At 38.3% G+C, this 24,018-nt stretch overlaps 2 protein-coding genes across 7 annotated transcripts in view; both read right to left on the bottom strand.

The window, feature by feature from the left end:
• The window catches only part of LOC125237351, a 70,864-nt gene that overhangs the window by 25,996 nt on the left and 20,850 nt on the right, over positions 1–24,018 (bottom strand). Inside the window, exons 1-2 of one of the 5 annotated variants that reach the window (XM_048144348.1) lie at positions 23,373–23,714; positions 22,231–22,535 (exon numbers count right to left, since the gene is read on the bottom strand). The exons of the other annotated variants lie outside the window; for them this stretch is intronic. Coding sequence (XP_048000305.1) covers positions 22,231–22,535; positions 23,373–23,560 — 493 coding nt within the window. The 5' untranslated portion in view covers positions 23,561–23,714. Of the gene's footprint in view, positions 1–22,230; positions 22,536–23,372; positions 23,715–24,018 lie in introns of those variants that run through there. 5 annotated transcript variants of the gene reach the window in all.
• On the bottom strand, positions 8,202–14,701 carry LOC125237352. 2 transcript variants are annotated; one of them, XM_048144354.1, is made up of 5 exons: positions 14,418–14,701; positions 14,225–14,326; positions 14,007–14,087; positions 13,657–13,877; positions 8,202–8,673 (listed from the first exon to the last, which is right to left on the bottom strand). In XM_048144354.1, coding segments are annotated over exons 1-5 (519 nt in total). In that variant the 5' UTR covers positions 14,420–14,701; the 3' UTR covers positions 8,202–8,560. The 2 variants fall into 2 exon arrangements, with proteins under 2 accessions (XP_048000311.1, XP_048000310.1); XM_048144353.1 differs by lacking the exon at positions 8,202–8,673 and having other exon boundaries at positions 12,419–13,877; positions 14,418–14,696.

Raw genomic sequence — 24,018 nt, 5'->3', positions numbered from 1 at the left:
AATCGAAATTTATGAATTTCGAAATGTATTCGATTTGACCCATCACTAAGTCGGATTGGCAAGATTTCGCTGTAGTATAACACTTACGAAAAGTAACAAACGAGATTTTGAATAAAATTTGTTATTTTAAGCAAATTACTTGGTTTTTATACTTTCGCGATCTCAATACCGGGATCCCGGGATCCCGGTATTGAAATCGTTAATACCGGAATTAATACCGGTATTGGATAACGTCCGGTATTTGGAAGCCCTAGTAACAACCTACATATGAAAATATTAATTATGTCGTACACGTATTGCGCTATAATAAGTATTTTTATGGCTAGATAAATTCAATTTATATCTGTATATCAATATATAGTCACGTTCAGGTTGTTGTCAGTTGCCATCTATTGTTAACTTAGGCTTTCATTTTATAAGTTTTACCTTTTCAGGGGTGGTTTTTCAATCGCCAGATAAATAATATCTGTCAGATAAATGTCAGCTGTCACTGTCATTTATACGTAAGTCACGTGGTAAAGGGCCAGGCCCCCCCGGGGGGGGGGGCACGTGGTCTATTTGTATGGCCAGCCTAGGCTCCAGGGAGGGGTCATGACCCCCATGACCCCCCCTGGATCCGCGCATGTTTATACGTGTGATGAAAAGGATAGTGATAACTTTATCTGGTAGATATATTTATCTGGCGACTGAAAAACCGGCCCTTAAATATGTAATTACTATAGATAGCATAGAACACTACTTTCAAACAAAATGCCAGCCGAAAAGTGGTTCCAAGATCATAATACGCCGTACTGACCCGGACCACAGGTCACGTCTATTTCTATTCTACAACCCTCTAAATTAACAAGTTTAGGGACGCTTAGTGACGTCATCTGTCATAGACCAAAGGAAACAAATGACTACGCGTATGCTATACCCTACGTGTCCACGAATGTGTTCAGGCAGGCAATTATGGTCGCGCGATAAATGATAAAACATCTGGCCGACCCTATCGAACTTACTAATAGTGCGATAGGGACGGCCTGATATTTTATCGTCTATCGCGTGACCATGCTTCCCGTGCAGATTGGCCATTTAAACCACTATACCGGTGACACAAGGTCTGTGATCAAAATAATCGAACTCCTATGCCACTGACACGTACGTGTGTTTAAACAAGTTTACTGGCCTATGTCGGCCGCACAGCAGGCAGACAAACATGGTCGCGCGATAAATAATAAAACATCAGGCAGGCAATTATGGCTGCGCGATAAATGATAAAACATCTGGCCGTTCCTATCGCACTAACTGATAGTGCGATAGGGACGGCACGGTATCGCGCGACCACACTTGCTTGGCAGATGTGTTTAAAAACTTCATATCCCTATACCGCTGGCATAGGAATAAAAAAATGACTTATGCCAGTGGCATAGGAATGAGAATTTAGTATATCTACCGGCATAGTGTATTAGGCATTTAAAACAGTGCCGGGGAGAAACGCTTCGAATAAAATTATACAAAAATTAAAGTTTTTAAGTATCAATGGCTATTAAAAATATTGCATAACATCATCCCCATACAAAAATAGCTCGTACAAAATAAATCGAAATAATTATGATCCTCGCCAAATTACACATGAAACTTAATCCCATATTTTTCTTCGTATTTGTTGGAACGACTAGCACTTGATATTACAATACAAAACAGTACGGCATATTCTTTTTGTAAACATATATTCTAAATATGCCATACTACGACTGTTCCGACTGGCCGCCATTAGCGCACTGACAAGCTCCGTGGCACAATTTTGAGGCCCCGCCTACCGTGGCACAATATTCGTGGGGTCATTTTTGAGAGCTCTTTAGACATCTAGGTATATTAACAATCGCTGGGTTATACATAGTAAGTTATCCGTAAAAAATAGGCATATGCTTTCGCGGACTTTTATGTAAACCTATGAGAGATACAGTATTTCGTTATACATCTCATTGATATAGCTGAAACGGTTTGGGCAGCGTTTTCGATTAAGGCTCTCAGCCTGTGGGATTTTGTCCGACTTGTTTAGTCATATATCAAACAAAGTCTCAACAAATTATATGCTTAAACCTTCCCCAAGAATCACTTATTATAGGTGAAAACCGCATGAAAATCCGTTCAGTAGTTTTTGAGTTTATCGCGAACACAGACTCGAAGGGGGACTTTGTTTTATAAGGTGTAGGATGCATTCAATTGATTCCATTCCTATTCAGTGGGGCAGTTGCACAAATAAGAACATTTTCTCAAACTTGCAATGAAATGTTGTCGGGACTACTACGTATCCGGTGAGCTGAGTGAAGATGATATTTCATAGTACTGTTCACACCAAAGCCTGAAGCACCCTCCATATTTGTTTCTAAACGTCAAATGCTGACACTACACCATGACATTTACGCTCCGCGCACACGGATGCAACAGTTGCACGGCGACATTTTTTGTCTCTGTCGTGCGTCTAAGGAGTGACGACAGAGACAAAAAATGTCGCCGTGCAACTGTTGCATCCGTGTGCGCGGGCCCTTAGTAATCAGAAAAAAAAAACATTAATAGTACTAATGCACAGGGACCGGCCCGCTATCCCTTATACGGGGTTTTGTATGGGTATTTCGTTAGGCTTAACTTACCCTACCCTTTTGACGCGATACCCTTTCATTTTGCTTTTAAAGCCCTAACGAAAGCGCTTACCTAAAATAGCCCAATACCCTTTCAAAACCCTTATCATCGGCTCAGCCTAACGCCATAAGGGTGAGCCTTATATTGGGTTTTATTTGCTTTCCCTTATAGATCATATCGTGCGAGTTTAAATCCTGTACCTCGCTCATAAAGCACACATTACTCCGAACGAAATAACATACGATCGTTACCTATGGCGGCACTGTGTGTGATATTTGCGCGTTTCTGTTTAATGGAAACGGCTGTAGATAAAATAATGTTCAATTTTCAATACCAAATACATATAGTTTCGGAATCCTTTGTGAGCTGATAAATAAACATTTTTATTATTATTATTAGTTATGATAGGCTCCTGCTTTGCTCGGGTGTAACACAGGCAAACGCTGCTTTTTAGGGTTCCGTAGTCAACTAGGAACCCTTATAGTTTCGCCATGTCTGTCTGTCCGTCCGTCCGTCCGCGGATAATCTCAGTAACCGTTAGCACTAGAAAGCTGAAATTTGGTCCCAATATGTATATCAAATCAATCACGCCAACAAAGTTCAAAAATAAAAAATGGCAAAAATGTTTTATTAGGGTACCCCCCATGTAAAGTGGGGGCTGATTTTTTTTTCATTCCAACCACAACGTGTGATATATTGTTGGATAGGTATTTAAAAATGAATAAGGGTTTACTAAGATTGTTTTTTGATAATATTGATATTTTCGGAAATAATCGCTCCTAAAGGAAAAAAAAGTGCGTCCCCCCCCCTCTAACTTTTGAACCATAAGTTTAAAAAATATGAAAAAATCACAAAACTAGAACTTTATAACGACTTTCTAGGAAAATTGTTTTGAACTTGATAGGTTCAGTAGTTTTTGAGAAAAATATGAAAAACTTCGGAACCCTACACTGACCGTGGCCCGACACGCTCTTGGCCGGTTTTTTTTTATCGGACTTGTCTTGATGAGTACCCGAAGTCTAGCTGATGCTGAACCCTGGCTGCACCTAGGAGAACTCGGGTTTAGTGTAACACAGGCAAACGCTGTTTTCGTCATCGGACTTGTCTTGATGAGTACTCGAGTGAGCAGTACCCGAAGTGCAGTTGATGCTGAACCCTGGCTGCACCTAGGGGAACTCGGGTTTAGTGTTACACAGGCAAACGCTGTTTTCGTCATCGGACTTGTCTTGATGAGTACTCGAGTGAGCAGTACCCGAAGTCCAGCTGATGCTGAACCCCGACTGTACCTAGGGGAACTCGGGTTTAGTGTAACCCAGGCAAACACTGTTTTCGTCATCGGACTTGTCTTGATGAGTACTCGAGTGAGCAGTACCCGAAGTCCAGCTGATGCTGAACCCTGGCTGCATCTAGGAGAACTCGGGTTTAGTGTAACACAGGCAAACGCTGTTTTCGTCATCGGACTTGTCTTGATGAGTACTCGAGTGAGCAGTACCCGAAGTCCAGCTGATGCTGAACCCTGGCTGCACCTAGGGGAACTCGGGTTTAGTGTTACACAGGCAAACGCTGTTTTCGTCATCGGACTTGTCTTGATGAGTACTCGAGTGAGCAGTACCCGAAATCCAGCTGATGCTAAACCCTGGCTGCAGCTAGGGGAACTCGGGTTTAGTGTAACCCAGGCAAACGCTGTTTTCGTCATCGGACTTGTCTTGATGAGTACTCGAGCGAGCAGTACCCAAAGTCCAGCTGATGCTGAACTCTGGCTGCACCTATGGGAACTCGGGTTTAGTGTAACACAGGCAAACGCTGTTTTCGTCATCGGACTTGTCTTGATGAGTACTCGAGTGAGCAGTACCCGAAGTCCAGCTGATGCTGAACCCTGGCTGCATCTAGGAGAACTCGGGTTTAGTGTAACACAGGCAAACGCTGTTTTCGTCATCGGACTTGTCTTGATGAGTACTCGAGTGAGCAGTACCCAAAGTCCAGCTGATGCAGAACCCTGGCTGCACCTATGGGAACTCGGGTTTAGTGTAACACAGGCAAACGCTGTTTTCGTCATCGGACTTGTCTTGAGTACTCGAGTGAGCAGTACCCAACGTCCAGCTGATGCTGAACTCTGTTTGCACCTAGGGGAACTCGGGTTTAGTGTAACACAGGCAAACGCTGTTTTCGTCATCGGACTTGTCTTAATGAGTATTTGGGTGAGCTGTACCCAAGATAGAGCTGATGCTGAAACCTAGCTGTACCTAGGGGAACTCGGGTTTGGTGTAACATAGGCAAACGCTGTTTGCGTCATCGGACATGTCTTGACGAGGACTTGGGTGCGCAGTAGCCAAGACAGCGCTGTAGCTGAGCCCTGGCGGTATCTAGGGCAACTCTGGTTTCGGTACATTATAATATAGAAATATTTCATGCAATCTCAAGTTAGGCATAAAAACATAATATTAACTGAACAAAAATCTTACCAGAAATGAATATTAACATCAAGTACTTAGAACACATTTATTAATTTGCCATACATGAAACACTTTATTTATGTCTAAAAAAATACGTATGTATATCCATTTGAATATCAAAATTAAGTACAGTCGATTTCACTAATAGTAACACAGGGAATAAAGAGAATACTGGAGTTCCAAGCGTCCATAGACTGCGGTAACTACTTACTATCAGACGCGCTGTATGTTTGATTTCCACCAGAAAAGTATTTCTGTTTCAAACGATCTTCATAGAATTCACAACAATCAACAGGGGCCTTACCATGATCTCTTAACGCGATTCAGTTTAGGACCTAAACTGAACTGCGTCGCTATTTCCTACCACGACGTTGTTATTGCGATCAAATTTCGACCGAGCGAGCGATAAGCGTCCCAGCCGTTTCATTCACTCATCTCAAGTGTATTTCGTACCATGACATGCCACTTGAGCCTAAACTGAATCGCAGGAATGTCAAATTTAGCGATTCATAAAAAGTTACTCACTTACCGCATTATTCTGAATCGCTTTGTTGTAACACTAGCGATACTAAATAGTTTTGTGTTTTTATAAGGAGTAGGAGATAGAAAATATAACTAAAGCTAGTTTCATCACCTGATTAATTTATTATTTTGGTTTTTCGATCCTTACCGATTCGATAATAAAATATAAAGTTTTATTTATGATTTTTTTTAGTAATATTTACGGACCAACTATTCCAACTAACTACACGTTTTTACATTTTTAGAGTGCCCTATGATCTCGCAACTTTCACAAAAACGCAAATCAAAAAGAGCGAGAAAAAGTCTGATCCTTTTTTAGTCGATATGCAAGGAGTCATGTTAACACTTGCGACAAACTATGCCTAGGATGGCTAAGGAATCAACTAGGTCTAGCATAACTTAGCGATATACATTAAATTTAGACACGAGTGAGCTACCTACAAATACTAATGACTTACGTATTTGTTAAAATATCATCCAAACACTGCGAGTTCTATAGCCGAGCACAGCACTTCAAATACATAAATAAAAACTTTATTATTAATTACCTACTAGTCAAGGGCGCGATGTTCTAAACATAAGCTTTAACGAACTGTCATTATATATATATTTATCATTTATTTATAGTTTTGTTCAAAAAGACACGATATTTTACACAAAATCATTGTAATTATTGTGAATTTTACATTTAAATATTTTAAATGTTTCTTTTTCCAGTTTTAAGAATAAAATAAAATTAAAAATTAGTAATCGTTCCTGGTTTTCGAACGATCAAACGTCACAAGGGGAATACGAGATAGATTTATACGATTCCTATAGCGTCATCCTTTTCTTGTCAAAACGATTCAGTTGCGGACCAGAGACAATATCGGTCTTTCATTCACTTGTACGCGGTTCAGTTTCGACTCTGAACATTGGAGGTCATGGTAGCAAATTGAGACGCTCAGTTTAGGCACCTAAACTGAACTGCTCTGCGTTTGAATCGTTTTTAAAAAGATCGTGGTAAGGCTGCAGAAATAGTTTGACAGATTCTATGGTACTACTCAACTCAACCAAGTACCGGTCATAAAGACGAGTCTCAGATATTTCACGATGACAAAAACAGCGTTTACCTATGTTGCACGAAACCCGAGTTCCTCTAGGAATAGCCCGAGTTCAGCATCAGCTCTACCTTGGTTACTGCTCACTCAAGTACTCATCAATACAAGTCCGATGACAAAACAGCGTTTGCATATGTTGCACGAAACCCAAGTTCCCTTAGGAATAGCCAGGGTTCAGCATCAGCTCTCTACCTTGGTTACTGCTCACTCAAGTACTCATCAATACAAATCCGATGACGAAAACAGCGTTTGCCTATGTTGCACGAAACCCGAGTTCCCCTAGGAATAGCCAGGGTTCAGCATCAGCTCTGCCCTGGTTACTGCTCACTCAAGTACTCACCAAAACAAGTCCGATGACGAAAACAGCGCTTGCCTATGTTACACCAAACCCGCGTTCCCCTGGGAAAAGCCACTCACTCACTCAGTCACTCACTCAGTGGGAAAGCACTCTTGGGCTATTAAAACTTCATCTCAAATCGAAAAACCTCGGTATGTTATAGTTGGTTTGAAAACTGGTAGGAAAAATGCGTCCGACAAAGATATAACACATTTCGATCATTGTAACTTGAGAGAGGTTAAAGTTTTCTTGAATTCTATATATTATCCTTATGAAAATTTGAATGTTAGTTTTTCCGATGAGAAGTATGCTATATTATACGAGCAATATTCTAAATTCCAACAGTCCTACTATAATCGTAGTCAGGCACCCTTGTTAAATCCTTACGATTTCAAAGAAATAGCACCATTGTTTTTCGTGGATTGTTCAAGACAAAGTGACACTTTAAAATCGGGTGTTGTTGACATCAGAGTTGAAATAGAGTGCAGTGAGGATATAATATACCCGATCAAACATCTGCGTATTGTCTTATTTTGAATGATAGCATTATAGAGTATAGACCTCTTAGCAATATAACAAGGAAAATATCATGAGCACTAAAAGCTTATTCGTGGATGTTCAAGGATTTAAATCATTAAATAACGATTTTATAATAAAGGAATTCGCACTTAGTACTAAAGAATACACGCAAGTCTTTCTAATAAAACCACCCTACACGTTTTCTCATTTATCTCAGCAAGAAAGAAAAAGAGTAATATGGTTAGAAAAAAACCACGGGATTTTATGGAGGGAAGGATTTGTCGATCACAGAGAATTTAAAAGAATGATTGTGAACCATTTAAATAACAAGAACATTTATGTAAAAGGAGCGGAAAAAATTAAGTGGGTTAAAGATTTGTGTGCTAATTGTGCTGTAATAGATTTAGGTGAACAAGATTGTCCTAATTTTCTACATTTGCATGAAAAATATTGTAATAAGTCTAGTGCATATAACTGCCTGCATCATGAAAAAAAATGTGCTTTAAAAAATGTTATATGTATTAAAAAGTGGTATTTTGATACTATTGTGTCTGCACAAGATTTATAACGATGTTTACTATTTTAGAAATAAGCACTGTATTATGTTTTAATGATAATAAATAAAAGTCTGTAATGAAAGACCCATTTTTTATTTTACGCACACATACATTTTTAACCTTAACAATAAACTCAGAAATTTTCTTGTAACATTGATTTAGAGATTTGATTTATTAAACTGTATGCCGAATCCACAACATTGTCCACTGGTTCGCTGGCTATATATTGAGCACTAAAGATCATATTTTCTTCATCATCACTCTCTGCCTGGCTTTCCTGCCCGTTACGTAAGCCGATGATTTTTATTTGTATCAGACGGGGTCCCTCAGCAACGGATTTTCTACATTTCACAAAAGTAGTGGATGATTTTAATTTACGTTTTGGAGCACGCTGTTTAGTTTTTATTTTCTTTTTGTTGGGTGTTTCTATTGATGGTGCTGTAATGGTCACGTCATGCTTGTTGGCAAGTTCTGGATATGCGTCTTCAAATGTCTGGGTGTTCCACTCTTGAGCATGGGTAAAAGGATCCTCGGGGTCACAATGTTCGCACATGTTGAAACTGTAACACAATAAGTATTACCTTTAATAAAGCCTTACTATTAAGCATTAAATCTACCTCTTGTAATTTTAAGTTTTTCTTTTGTAAAATAAAGTTTAAATAAATAAATAATAATAATGTATTTAAATTATCACATAATATTTACTAAAAGTATATAATAAAAATAAAATAATTACTTACTTGAACTTATTACTTGAACGACCACTTCTTATTGTATCAAATTCATAAATGCGAACATGCGAACATTATAACAATATAGAGAATGTCAGTATTGCAGTTTTCCAATAATGTTGTTGACCTGCTTTTGCCAGCGTAGGCATGCACGCGCCAAGAAATTAGACTCTATTCAGCTATGCAATATATACAGGTTAGGTAGATAAGCTTCTTGTTACTTGTCGGCGTTAATTGATTTATCAAACAGCTCAAAAGAAGAGAGTCACATGTGATGAGCAAAATTAACACCTTTGTATACTTACTCATTATCATTAGTAAGAAATTGATGTATTTAATTATAATTTATAACACTGAGTGAAAGTTACTCACAGAGCGCACTTGCAACTATTATTTACTATAAGATAGGTATAGCTCTGTACTTCCTTAAAGAAAAATGAATCTACAGCACTCAGGCTTTTGAGTAGGAAACTTATAACAAAAATAATTGTCATCCTTTTAAGAATGTATTCATCTTTTTACATTATTTTCATTGGGAAACATTGTTAAAGCTACTTAAAAATAACATAATTATTTGTACAATAGGTACTATATTGAATACATTCTTAAACGGTTGATCAGTATTTTGGTTACACCCTGTAAAAATGGAAAGTATGGGAGTGTATAAGAAGAAATAAACTGAACACATATTTTTTATACGTTTATTAGATAAGTATACAAAATAAAAGCATAAAATACAGACGTGCGTTATTATATATATATATATTTATTTTCCAATGCAGTGAGTTAGCAGAGTATAAGTGGATATCCCTCATCCTGCTAAAATAAAGTGTAATTTTTTTCATGATTAACTGTGTTAACTAAGTTTAATAACAGTTTGAAACACTTTCACGGTAAATACAATTGAAATAGTACATTGAAATTCGCTACAACATATAATATTCAGCACTTACTTTTAGTTACAACTTTTCCATTATTTGTTTCGGATCTACAAAAAAGAACTATTACCCCATGCCATAGTTGAAACTTTGTCTGATAAAATAATTCGTTTATCATCTTTATTACATAAAGCAACTTTGTTGACCGTTTGAGTGAAGATGTCATGTTTGATAGTTTTAAACAAAATATTCTTTTTTCGAATGATTTTATCGTTTAAAAGTACGTCTTTGTAATTTTCCAGTGTCAAATCTTTGATGGCACCAGCCTTAGTACCTTTTGCTTTTTTTACAAAGCCCTTTTTCGGGTGTGTACTAGTTATACAATACAGCTTAGACCGCAATCCTACAAACTCTGTTATAAGTGATCCTTCTAGCTCATCTTTGAATAGTCCCGGAATCTTTTTATTACGCAAAGGAATCTGGAAATCATTTAAAGGACTGTAATTACTCGTATCAAAGAAATCTAAGAAATGTGTTCTTAAGTCTTGGTAAAAGTCTCTAGTTTTAATTTCATAAATGAAACTGTCAGTATCAGAATAACAGAGGCGAACGCGATCACTATAGTGGGGTTTTATTACCGAGTAGTGAAATTTGTACATATGGTTTTTGGATAGTTCTAATACCGAGAATCCTATGTAAATGGGTTTATCCAATACAACTCTTTCTGGCTTCATTTGAATGGCTACCAAGTTATCAGTGAGCACTGTGGCGCTATGAAAATTGGGTCTTGCTATTAAAGTACCGCCACAAGTAACCTTTTTAGTGCTGTTTCGTTCGTCATACCACTGGTTGACCAGTTTTACGTCAACGCGTCGTTCACAATCCTCAAGAGTTTTTCCGAATATCGAATTGTTCATTAGTTTAAATAGGTCCTGTTGAAATTGGGTTTTCGCATTTTTCCGCAACTCTGTATTTAAGTCTATGTATTTCTTTAAAAAAGAATTTTGTTTAAAAGTGAGTACACGATGTATTTTCTTAATAACCAAACCGTTTTTGAGGCATGTTTTTAGATGCTCGTAATGAATTACGTACTCATATTTATCGAACAAATTTGGAATTAATTTTGTATTTTTCCTCCCGGTGGAACAAACTTTTCTGCGCAAAAAGGATAGTCGTTGTGATCATGATGTAAATATTGCGGATATAGCAAGTCAACCTCAAGTATATACCCAAATTCCGCGTCGTCTGAAACCGATGTAATATCTAGGTGTGAAATTTCAAAGTCATCCAAAAACGAAAATCTGACACAGGCAGCGGTTGTGACATTGCATACCCGTACAAATTATTACAATCTATGTATATGAGAAACGAATCAGGTGATTTGTTATCGTAGGTTTTCATATACTGATTATTTGCAATGGAATGTCTAGTTGAACACATACAAATCCCTCCTCGAATCCCTTTTTGAATAAAGCGAATGATTTCTAGGTCTGATATTAGCTCTAATTTAATACCAGTCATTAGTAACATTGCATCGAATGAAAGACTAGGGAGGTTAAATAGAACGCAGGATCTAGTCGATAACTAACCATACAATTTCGCCGAAAATTTTCAAAGATGTCTGATAAAAGTAAAACGTCGGTCTGAAGGTAAAGATCCGTATATTGACCAAGATTTTTTATATTAAATGTATTCCATACAGTTTGCGCATGCACATAATCCTCATCACTTATGTTCTCCGAAGTTAACGAGTTATAAAATAAATCCTGCGAAGGTAATTCAGTCTCGGCAAACGTGTCCCAACATGTTATATAGTCATAAGGATAAACACCTTTTCTAGTCAATAGGTCAAATTTGATTTCATCAGGAAAAAACAATCGTAAGTGAGAAAAGTCTGCCTTAGCAAGTCCCTTCGCTAATTTTTCTAAACTTGTATCTAGGAATTTAAACGAACCTACAAATAGTATCCGCACATACTGATCGTCAGGCATCTTTAAAAACTTACTGAAGGATATATAGTTTTCCTTGTTCTTCGCAATTATTTGCACCTTTGAACCTACATCCTCGCATAACTCCTTTATAAACAAGTGCGCATCATATCCTGCTAAGTTATGAAAGAAAACAGGAATAAATTTGGGAACACTATAACGTAAGTTACAGTATTGATGAGCGGCCCCACGATAAACACCAGTTAAGTGGCAGTGATCTCTTACTTTGTCGCCAAATAAAGCAGTCAGGCAAATGTGGCATGTCTGAGCATTTTTGTGGGCTAAAGCATTTGTTTCTGTGAAAATCATAGGCACTTCTTCACGCAATATTTTATAAATATCTTCAACATGTCTGTATAAATATTTTAAAAATTTAGAAACACAGTCGGGTCCTCTGTATTGAATAAATCTATTTAAGCGTTGATCATAAGAGCAGACTATGTTATAGGCAAAAGCTGCGGGTATATGCATTTGTTTATTTACAGTGAAACTTCCCTGAGGTTCCTTTTCAGGCTCACATGATTGAAATGGCCTAAGAATTGTTTCAAAGTCACAATAAACTACAAAAGGAACATTATAGTGACGTTCATAATGTTTAAATTGTAGATATGTACCTCTTTCCGGGAGTACAGTGGCGATTCCACTACAGGAGTGACTTTCAAACTTGTCTAGGGAAGGAAAAAATAAGAGACAATCTTCACAAAAGTAAAGTTTACCATGATGTTTAGTTATTTGGGAACGAACCAATCGAGACAAATTATTTATTAAAACGTAGTGCGATTTATTTCCTTTCTCTATTAAAAGTAAATTAATTTTCTTACTCCTTTTATATTGAGATCTATAAATAGGTCCTGCCACTGTACGATTATCCATTAAAGAATACACATTAATACTTAAACCCACATTTTTATGCTCAAACATACCAATATCAGAGAAAGTTATGGGAAAACTGAGACCATCAATATTCAACACGTCTTTAAAGTAGGGGTATGAGGCCGTACGCTCTTTGTGATTTTTTGAGGGATAAAGCGCAGCAACAATACTCCACAGAAAACAATATTCATCTTTATTCTGTATGTTAATACAAGCTTTCTTGTTTTTAATAGACTTAGGTAAATCTATGTAAGAAGATCCTTTCAGAGGCTGGTATTTGTTAACATTAACCTCTAAATATAAATTAGATAAGAAAGTCCATCCACTATCGCGCTGCTCAAAATTTTCAATGTTATTTTTTATGTCGTTTATAACTTTTTGGTATAACTCAGAAAATGTATAGTTTTGATGTACTGTGAAGTTTTTTGTCGTAAACGACTTTGTTTCCTGCCGGTTGTTCTTAAATAAAAGAAAGTTTCCAAAATACTCGAAATTGATTTTTAAACACACGTGCTTTATCAAACACTGTTTTATAATATTTTCTAGTTTCGACGTTAAATTATCTAAAAACTGTTCAGGTATAGCAAATTCTAGCTCTTCAGATCCGAAAACTCTATAAGATGATATACGACCCTGAAAGGCAGACGAAATCTCAATTACGCCATCAGTTACTGCCACTAAAGAATTATTTTTGTGTTTAGTACTTCTCAAATGACCAACCCATTTATTTTTCAGAACTTGGATTGAACAGGCAGAGCAAAAAGGCATTTTAGTTCCACCTAACTAAATTCGCGTATAAAACAGTAAAATAAGTATTTATCTAACTAAAGTAAGTACCTATATGTATATGTGTGGTATCCGAATACAGTTCAAAATATACACTTAAAAATTATTTTTGACAATGCTGAATTTTTAACCTTTTTTGTTGTGAAAAAATGTAACTTCAGCATCGTCAAAAAGAGTTCTTAAATGCTTTGTGAGTTTTTGTAGATATTCCCACTGAGGAGTATCGTTATTTATTTGCGCTTTAACTGCCAGAAGGGCCTTTTTCCACTTATGCTCCGCTAACTCACTGCGTATATCGGCGGTGTTGTATACTCGCAGCTCCAAGAAAAACTCCCCCTCAAGATCAGCAGCACGCCGAGTCAATCCATCAGCCACGCGTTGAGTTATAGACGAGCGTAGCTGGTCTGGTGTAGGGCAATTTTTCGCAAATGCCTCGTCATCAGGAAATAGCTCGAAGACGTCGAAGGGGTTGCTGGCAGTCTTTTTCTTAGACGCTCCACTAGTAGTCCTGTAAATAATACAATAAAATATAAGTAATGCAAAACAAGGCAACAAAAAATATTTTTCAGATTATAACATAGGTGGGTGTCACAATTATAATAATCGAATAGATGCATATTTTAAATGTGTAACATACCTAGGAGATTTCGCCTGGCGAGGCTTCTTCACCTTCTTGGTCCCCGCGTCAATTTCTTCCCACTCTCGTTCTGAATCGGACCTGAAAATATTTTAACAATTTGTAAATTTAAATTCATAATGTAAGTAGGTAAAATAAAACGTAATAATCAAAAACAATTTACGTATGCAACGCATACAATATGTAAGTAGGTACGTGCAGGTGTCATATCTTTTTACCTATTAGCAGCATCGGACTTTCTTTTCTGCACCGGTTTTTTCGCTTTCGCACCTCCAGTCTTGTTATTTAGGGGTACAATAGTTTCAAACTCGGAGTCCGACCTAAAAGTAAATTAAAAAAATCATTTTAAACCTTGCACATGAGCAACTAGTATTATAATTTATAAAAAGACAAAATACAACACTTACTTACATGTTATATGTAGAAATGACGGTGGTTCGAACTTATTATTTATAAGACGTATGAGTACGTAATGTGCACTGTAAAGAGCAAAGTAGCAAAGGAATAAACAATTAGAATGATGGTTTATTAATAGCAATTTATTGATGATTTTACTAAACGAATCAGGGGTGTCACAGTCCTCATTTTACTAGTACTCGTAATAAATGCATGTAAGCCATTTGTATGACTAACTTAATATACTACGGTGTTTAAAATGCAAAATCGAGGCACACTTATTAAGTGATTAAGTGATAGTGGTATCTTAGGTGTAGGTAATCTTATTCAAGAAATCACTCCATAGCGGCAAGACAACATGTTGCTAAAGTAATTTATACTACTAAATTATTTTTGTAATTATTCTCAATTTGGTTTAAAAGCCAATATTCAAACATATTATTTTAGTGTACTTAGAATAAGTTAAACACCTAACAAGAAAACATTGGTTTTAAAACGTATGTTTTGCGCTGATGAAACATCCAAAACAGTGAATAAAGAGATTAAGGTGTTTATCCCGGTTATGATAATGTTACTTTATCATATCACCAATAATCATAAATCACCAAATACGTGCCGGCGGCAACCCTATATTTATGCCAATACTATGCTAACGCAAGTATCCTATAACAATTTACATCCGTTTCGAAATTACGAAATGTTAGATGTTGTTTTTAACAATTAGTGCAATCAATGCAGAATACCTAATTAGAATAACATATGGATATGACGTTGCATTTTCGCAACACGAACCTTGATGATCGGCTAAGGGATCATCCACATATTACGTCACACCAAATTTCAGGTTTTTGGACCCCTCCCCCCCCCTATGTCACGCTTTTTTGTATCCCTTTAACAGGGCTTGTCACATTTAGTATGACCCCCCCCTCCCCCTTACACTGTGACGTAATATATGGATGACGCCTAAGTAGCAGTACTTAACAGTACCTATAAAATGGATGGTCCTGGGTTCGAATCTCAAAAATGGCCAACATTTCTGTGAAGTGCTTATTATTATTTTTTCTCTTCGTCTTTAAATGAATGAATGAAAATGTTAATATCAGAAAAAAATATCCATATTTTTTAAATAAGACTTTAGACTATTGCTATTAAAAGTAATAATTGAGCAAATATATAATGACGTTACAATATATTTATGTGCATCTATTAAGTATTTATCCTCCTAATACAAACAGTCTAAAACTCTTGTTCCAATAAACATACATAGTTCGAAGTCATTATGAAATAATTGTTTTGCTCAAATAGGCTCCTTTTGTTGAGTGCTTAACTAAATGAACCCATGAGATTTTTTAGTTCGAACCATTGAAGGAAGCTCCTTACTATGGAAACGATAGTGAACGACATCTATGGAAATTAGCGCAACCTAGCATAATAATATATTGGATAACACGATGCCTTAGAAGCATCTAATTAACGAAGTAGCTAGTTAGTACCATCCTTCACTAATAGAGGCCGCACTTGCAGTAAAACATCAATGATAATAAATATGATCTGATTACATTCCCCCTTGACATAGCAAAATAAGACTATAGTGTATTTTCTGCCGTTTCAGACTTTTACTGTTTAATTACAAAGTTCACAATTGTTAATCAAAAGGTGGTATTTACTTCGTTTATTATAAACGATAGGTCTACATCGCACTATCAAAGTTTTTGATGTTACTTCGTATAAATAAACGCCTTATAGACGACGTTGATGAGTCTCGACGACCGGGGACTCCAACGTTCACACTTTTCGGAATTGGCCAACCGACTTGTGTGCAATGTTGAATCAGATACTTAGGGAAACTCTGTATATACGCGGTCGATATATATGGATTTCCATGCCTGAAGAGGATTGTACTTAAATGATGCACGTAAAATGCGGCCTTACGCCGGGGTTGAGCACCTTGGAGGTCCATTCATGTTCTGTGACGCTGACGAGTTGATCAGACATGTTGTGTGAAAACGCCATAGTCAACCGAGCATTCGCTTGGAAGAGACTCGCACTCTGGGACTGGCCACCTCAGAGAGTGAGTTGCGTTAAGCTTTTGCATCTTTTTTCAAGAAACATACATTTTATAACGTGTTCTTATAACTGATATTCACTGAAGATTCAAATAAAGTGCTCTCAAAACACCTTTGTTTCAAGAGACGACAAGTAATTTGAATAGTATGTAACATAGAAAAAATCTTAGCCCGATGTTTGAGAGCCCGGATATATGAGTTTGTAAGCACTGGAACGATTTCGATCGCGAAACGCTCGAACGGTATGAAGTGATTTTAAACTTCCCAACGGTATGGCTAACATGATCATGCAAACGCGATTATTATAGCAAAACGATATCGATGTGGTTTAAACTTCCTAACGATGATGATACAATTCTTGCCCAGATATTTGAGGGTTAGGATGTATTTGGGAGTTTAGACCACTGGAATGAGTTTGAGCGAGAATCGCTCGAACGAAATGAAAGTGGTTTAAACTTCCCAAATATATACTACTAGTATTTTGTTAAGCATGAATTATATCTTGTAATTACGCATGATTAATATAAGGACAAAACATAGTGTTACTGGCATATTTATTTATAAGACCAAATTTTTGTACTACCTATGTTTAACGAATAAAAATATTCTGATTCTGAATTGTTTATACTAAAAAAATATCGATTTGGAAAAAAGCAAATAGATTTCTTGAAAAATTACAAAAAAAGCAGTAGATCAGTAGATTTTTTCAAAATCAGGTAGATCTACTGCTAAATCAGTAGATCTGGCAACACTGAGTGACAGATTGATAGTATTTGGTTTCCCATTATAGCCACTAGATGGCAGACTCTCCAACAGAACGAGACCGATTATAACACAGAGAACCTCCTATAGAGTCGCAATCTTGTATATTTTGTTCGCGATACGAGTCACCAGTGTTTGGGGTGCGAGGAGCGGGCGGGGAATGTGTTAAGCGCGCTGTGATTGGCCGTTTCAAGGACGGCGGGCAGTCGCGCCAGATGAAAAGGGACAGAAGTATGACTGTCCCTCTACTGACGCGTAAGTGGCCAATGTAAGTTGACCTATGCCGGCTCTGAATCTAAATATATAAAAGAAGAAGCTGACTGACTGACTGACATATCAACGCACAGTCGAAACCGCTGGTCCTAGAGATTTCAAATTTGGCACGTAGGTTCCTTATGTAATGTAGAGGAGCACTAAGAAAGGATTTTCCAAAATTCACCTCCTAAGGGGGTCAAATGGGGGTTCAAAGTTTGTATGGGGAAACAAGATTAGTTTGACTATTTTATTCGAAACTTCACAGGAAGATTCCTTAAGACATATGACTGAATACGTGTTTCAGGTTTTTTGAAAATTTAACCCCTAAAAGGGTGAAAAGGGGGTGATAAAGTCAAAAAATCAATATGGGTATCGTTTTTATGGTTTATCGGGTCGCTGATCACGATAAATACAACGTTTTTAAAATCTAACGAGGCGGAAGTGAAATACCTTCTCCCCTGTTGTGGTGCAATGGGGTTGAAATATCAAAAATATATATAAAAGAAGATATTAACTGACTGACTGACATATCAACGCACAGCCGAAACCGCTGGCCCTAGAGATGTCAAATTTGGCACGTAGGTTCCTTATATAGTGTAGAGGAGCACTAAGAAAGGATTTTTCAAAATTCGCCTCCTAAGGGCCTCAAATGGGGGTTCAAAGTTTGTATGGGGAAACAAGATTAGTTTGACTATTTTATACGAAACTTCACAGGAGGATTCCTAAAGACATATGACTAAATACATGTTTCAGGTTTTTTGAAAATTTGACCCTTAAAGGGGTGCAAAGGGGGTAAAGTCAAAAACACAATATGGGTATCGTTTTTATGGTTTATCGAGTCGCTGATCACGATAAATACAACGATTTTAAAATCTAATGAGGTGGAAAAGAAATTTTCTCCCCTGTTGTAGTGCAATAGGGTTAAAATATCCAAAATAGCCATAAGAGGAGCACTAAGAAAGGATTTTTCAAAGTTCACCTCCTAGCATGATAATTTGACAGGGGCAAGGACAGGGACAGGGATAGGGACAGGGACAGGGACAGGGACAGGAACGGGATAGGGTTACGGTTAGGGTTAGGGATAGGGATAGGGATAGGGATAGAAATAGGAATAGGGGACGGGGACGGGGATAGGGATAGGGGAGGGACGGGGATAGGGATAGGGATAGGTATAGATAGGGATAGGGATAGAAATAGGGATAGGAATAGGGGACGGAGACGGGGATAGGGATAGGGGAGGGACGGGGATAGGGATAGGGATAGAAATAGGGATGTAAATAGGAATAGGGGACGGGGATAGGGATAAGGGAGGGACGGGGATAGGGATAGGGATAGGGATAGGGATAGGTATAGATAGGGATAGGGATAGGGATAGAAATAGGGATAGGAATAGGGGACGGGGACGGGGATAGGGATAGGGATAGGGATAGATAGGGATAGGGATAGAAACAGGGAGGGATAGGGATAGATAGGGATAGGCATAGAAATAGGGAGGGATAGGGATAGGGATAGGGATAGTGATAGGGATAGGGATAGGGATAGGTATAGATAGGGATAGGGATAGAAATAGGGATAGGAATAGGGGACGGGGACGGGGATAGGGATAGGGATAGGGGAGGGACAGGGACGGGGCGGGGACGGGGACGAGGACAAGGATAGAGATAGGGATTGGGGTCGGAATAATCGGTCGGCAATCGATATCTAGGCAGTGTAAAATGCAGGTGGCTCAGTGGGAAGGGATTAGTACTAGGGATGTTACGGAGGTGGTTTTATCGGAGCCGAAGCCGGAACCGGAGATTTTAAATTTGCATTAACGGAACCGAAATCGGAACCGAAACCGAAACCGAAGCCGAAACCGGAACCGGAGATGTATGTTTAAGCCGCGGAGGGAGAGAAATTAGTACCTAATTTTTCTCCCTTCGCCTGCGTCAAGTAATAAAATAAAACAGTGGTATTATTATTTCGTATTTTTTATTGTTAATTAAAAAAGTACCTTCATACAAATCGGTACCTACCTAGGTGTGTAGGTATAGTCTCGACATTATCAAACAGGCATGGGAAATAAAAATGAACACCTTATTGTACGATTGAAAATGTTATAGCACAGGTATGTAATACATACATACAAGTCCAAACCTGTTTTCATAGCCAGGCACGCGCCGCGTACCTACTGCGGCCATTAAGTTTCGGTTTCGGTATGACTTTCGCTTGAAATCAATCGGAACCGAAGCCGAAGCCGAAGGTGTGAAATCAACCGAAAGTTTCGGTATATCGGAACCGAAGCCGAAGCTCCGTAACATCCCTAATTAGTACGTAGGCATCGGCGAGTATCCTGCATCCAAGAAGATCGTTGTTTGCTTGCCTTTTATATGTTTACGTTTGCAATAAGTATAAGCAAAATGGAAAAAAATTGTAAGCGATAATGCAAGGAAGTACTTTTTACCCTACCGACCATAGCGTCGAGATACTGGCTATGTGGGTTGTATGAAGTTTCCCCAGTATAAATATTTGTATAGGTAAAATACATACATATTCGTACCTACTACCTACGCTGTGGTCGCTGTGTAACAATTCTACAATCATTGCAAGAATTTCTTTTAAAAAAATAGTAATATGTGTAAGGTACAGTCAGCCAAAAAGCAGTGTAAGGTTCTTGGCTGACCGTACAGCAAATAGATCAGTTACAATGGCCCCCCAGTCGAGAATTGCCCCGCTTTACCTTAATCGAAATAATCGCGGACAGATGTACCTACAAAGAAACCTACGGATCCAAATGAAAATCTTATTTTTTGTAAACGTTTCAATAAGAATACTTTTATTACGCGGGCGAAGCCGCGGGTAAAAGCTAGTAAATTATAAATATGACTTATTTGTGGAATGTAATGCCGTCTGTTTTTAAATTTGAGCTTCTTGTTACCTTTCCACACCATTTCACACTACAGGTGGACATCTTTAAGGCATCAAAATACCCTTTTCCAATTTTTTTGTGCGAAAAACACGCGCTGCTTTCGGGTCTGTTACTTGGTCGATACTGATCGGGCACGGCGAGCGCCCGCGCTTATATCAGTGCAAATACTAGGAAGGCTGGCGACCGCGAGTCGTCTTGTAATGGATGTCTATAGGGGTTGGTCTGTGGTTTATAAATAGCGATTTTTCGAGCGAAAACGAAATTTAACCGGTATCCGAGCCCTGCAGCTGACTCCATTTGATGAAGTTCCTCCAGCCAGTTGGCTTGTGCTACTTTTACCATGTCGTCTTCCCATCGTGCTTATGGCCAGCTCCTTTTTTAGGGTTCCGTAGTCAACTAGGAACCCTTATAGTTTCGCCATGTCTGTCTGTCCGTCCGTCCATCCGCGGATAATCTCAGTAACCGTAAGCACTAGAAAGCTGAAATTTGGTAGCAATATGTATATTAATCACGCCAACAAAGTGCAAAAATAAAAAATGGAAAAAAATGTTTTATTAGGGTACCCCCCCTACATGTAAAGTGGGGGCTGATTTTTTTTTTCATTCCAACCCCAACGTGTGATACATCGTTGGATAGGTATTTAAAAATGAATAAGGGTTTACTTAGATCGTTTCTTGATAATATTAATATTTTCGGAAATAATCGCTCCTAAAGGAAAAAAAGTGCGTCCCCCCTCTAACTTTTGAACCATATATTTAAAAAATATGAAAAAAATCACAAAAGTAGAACTTTATAAAGACTTTCTAGGAAAATTGTTTTGAACTTGATAGGTTCAGTAGTTTTTGAGAAAAATACGGAAAACTACGGAACCCTACACTGAGCGTGGCCCGACACGCTCTTGGCCGTCTTTATAACGTTCTACTTTTGTGATTTTTTTTATATTTTTTAAACATATGGTTCAAAAGTTAGAGGGGGGAGGACGCACTTTTTTTTCCTTTAGGAGCGATAATTTCCGAAAATATTAATATTATCAAAAAACGATCTTATTAAACCCTTATTCATTTTTAAATACCTATCCAACAATATATCACACGTTGGGGTTAGAATGAAAAAAATATCAGCCCCCACTTTACATGTAGGGGGGGTACCCTAATAAAACATTTTTTTCCATTTTTTATTTTTGCGCTTTGTTGGCGTGATTGATATACATATTGGTACCAAATTTCAGCTTTCTAGTGCTAACGGTTACAGAGATTATCCGCGGACGGACGGACAGACAGACATGGCGAAACTATAAGGGTTCCTAGTTGACTACGGAACCCTAAAAAATGAAACCGCCTTCAAAAATAAGCGCATTACAAAACACGGAGAAACTAAAAAACAATAAACCTTTTGCATTCAGATTTCTTGTCCCCTCAATTCCCTTGATTTCTCCAAGACCAAGATCCCATCATCAGACCCTGACTTGGTGCCAATGGGCCGCGCCCATGCTTTTGTATTGATGATGATGATTTTATCTTGTTGTCCCTCATCAGGGGCATAGGACTCTCAGGAAGGATTTCCACTGTTTTGATTTTATCCTGTTGTCCCTCATCAGGGGCATAGGGCTCTCAGGAAGGATTTCCACTGTTCCTGGTCCGACGCGGCCTCCTCCAGGCGCGCCCAGCCGAGGCCCACTGAGCCAGCTTTTCCACCGTGCGCCTCCAGGTCGTCCGCAGGCGACCTCTCCCCCTTGATCCGGGAATACTCCAAGTCAACCCTTGCTTGGACAGGTGGTTGTTTGGTCTTGGTTTGGATTTTGTATTAAAACTGATTAATTGATAGGTGAAATAATTACCAGATTGCTTGGGTCCATTGGCATTTACTTGGGATGGTGACGTTTCGCGTGTCATAGGTACATATTTCTTGACAAAGGGAATGTCTTTAGCAACACGAAGTGGAAAATTACGAAGCATTTCATCAGGAAGTGGAGCAGCCTTTAAGTTAATTGTAGGTACAGCAAACTTTTTAAGCCGGCTTCGTTTTTTGTTAAAAGCTCTATCATTAAAGTGCTTTGAGCATACATGTTTCAATGAGTGTAGCTTTTCAATGGGAAGATGTATAAGGTCTTCTTTTCCAACAGCTTTGACCCACGCTTTACATCTGTAACCATACAGACTTATTTATTTTGCATTCACATACAATATAAGAAATTAAACATGTCATGTGTGTGTGTGTGTGTGTGTGTGTGTGTGTGTGTGTGTGTGTGTAAGTGTGAAAAAATCCTGCAGGCATATTATGCCTCCAATTTTGTAACTTATCTATGTGGATTAAGTATCCGTCATGCTTTGGCAAGTATGTCAGTGTGAGAGTGATGGATATCTTATCCATGTATAAAACGCCGGCAGAGGGTGTAGCAAGCTAGGCCACTATAGAACCTTTACAAAGTAAATGTCAATGTAATTTTAAGGCAAATAGAAAAAGGTCTCAATAAGACAGGGTCATGGAGCCAGTGCCGGCCCATGCGCTCGATCAGAGTAGAGCAAGTTTGAGTGTCGGCGCTCTAGGTAAAAGTTTTTTCAATTTTTTTCCTTAAGCAGTAATTTCGGTGTGTTGTCACTGTATCCTATGCCCTTCGGTTTCCAAGTGCTTTGAACTTTTCTCATCGCCACGCTTAAGCTCCTTTGACGTATACAAAATTGCGTCTCTTTTTACGATTTTGGCGCCCCTTTACCATTTGGCGCCTAAAGCGGCCGCTCCACTCGTTCTACCCTTAATCCGGCCCTGAATGGAGCGGACTATTCAGATTGACTGACCATACATCCCTTACAATTATTCTGTTGTATTAAAATAACAGTAAAGGTAATATCTACATCCCTCATTCACAAAGAGAATGGGTTGAAATATCTTATTTATACATGTTTTTGAAGCCTGTTTCACCTAATAAAGCTAAAACTGGTCTGCAATCAATGTTTTTTAAGTATCTAAAACAATACTCACCGCCCTTCGTCCAAAGGAAACTTTGCCATGAACTTCCTTTTTTCGTTATTTACGCGATTTGTTCGACATCCACATATTTCACATTTTGTATTAGACTTCTTCTGCAGTGGTTCCCTCAATGCTGAGGACCGTGATATCATGTCATTCTGTTGATTAGGTCCCTCCATAGGCTGTTCCTCGCCAGGCATTTTACAAAAAATTAAATTTATCGTATCACTAGTTTAATGAAGAGTAGGTAAATTTCAGGGACATCTAAATAAATGTTAGATAATTTTTACACATTCACAAACACTTTATTGCGTACTGATCCATCAATGCGTCCGGGGGCTCTGAGGCTGACAGTAATGACAGTGACAGATAATCATAAAGCTAGGAACATACTACGCGGATGTCCGTCGTAAATCGACCGCGACCGATCAGTGTGCACGGTCACCAAAACATCCAGCGAGCTAGATTTCGATCGGACGTCCATGCGCTCAATGTCACGTCCACGTCCGTCGACCGATAGTTTGCACGGTTAAGTGTATATTCATTGTCCAGATCCCCGTCAACGGTCGATCGACGACGGACGTCCGCGTAGTATGTTCCTAGCTTAATGCATTATGGAAGAACCATAGACTCATCATCCTACTTGCGTTATCCCGGC

Source organism: Leguminivora glycinivorella, chromosome 21, assembly GCF_023078275.1.
Source record: "Leguminivora glycinivorella isolate SPB_JAAS2020 chromosome 21, LegGlyc_1.1, whole genome shotgun sequence".
NCBI classification, from domain to species: domain Eukaryota; kingdom Metazoa; phylum Arthropoda; class Insecta; order Lepidoptera; family Tortricidae; genus Leguminivora; species Leguminivora glycinivorella.
Note: the sequence above shows the minus strand (reverse complement) of the source record. Positions and strands in the feature narration are given on the sequence as shown.

Excerpts from the sequence above, each read along its gene's own strand:
- LOC125237352 (XM_048144353.1), bottom strand. Across the intron at positions 14,088-14,224 it reads AAGTCCGATGCTGCTAATAG|GTCCGATTCAGAACGAGAGT; the intron begins GTAAAAAGATAT and ends AAATATTTTCAG. Across the intron at positions 13,878-14,006 it reads CGCCAGGCGAAATCTCCTAG|GACTACTAGTGGAGCGTCTA; the intron begins GTATGTTACACA and ends TATTATTTACAG.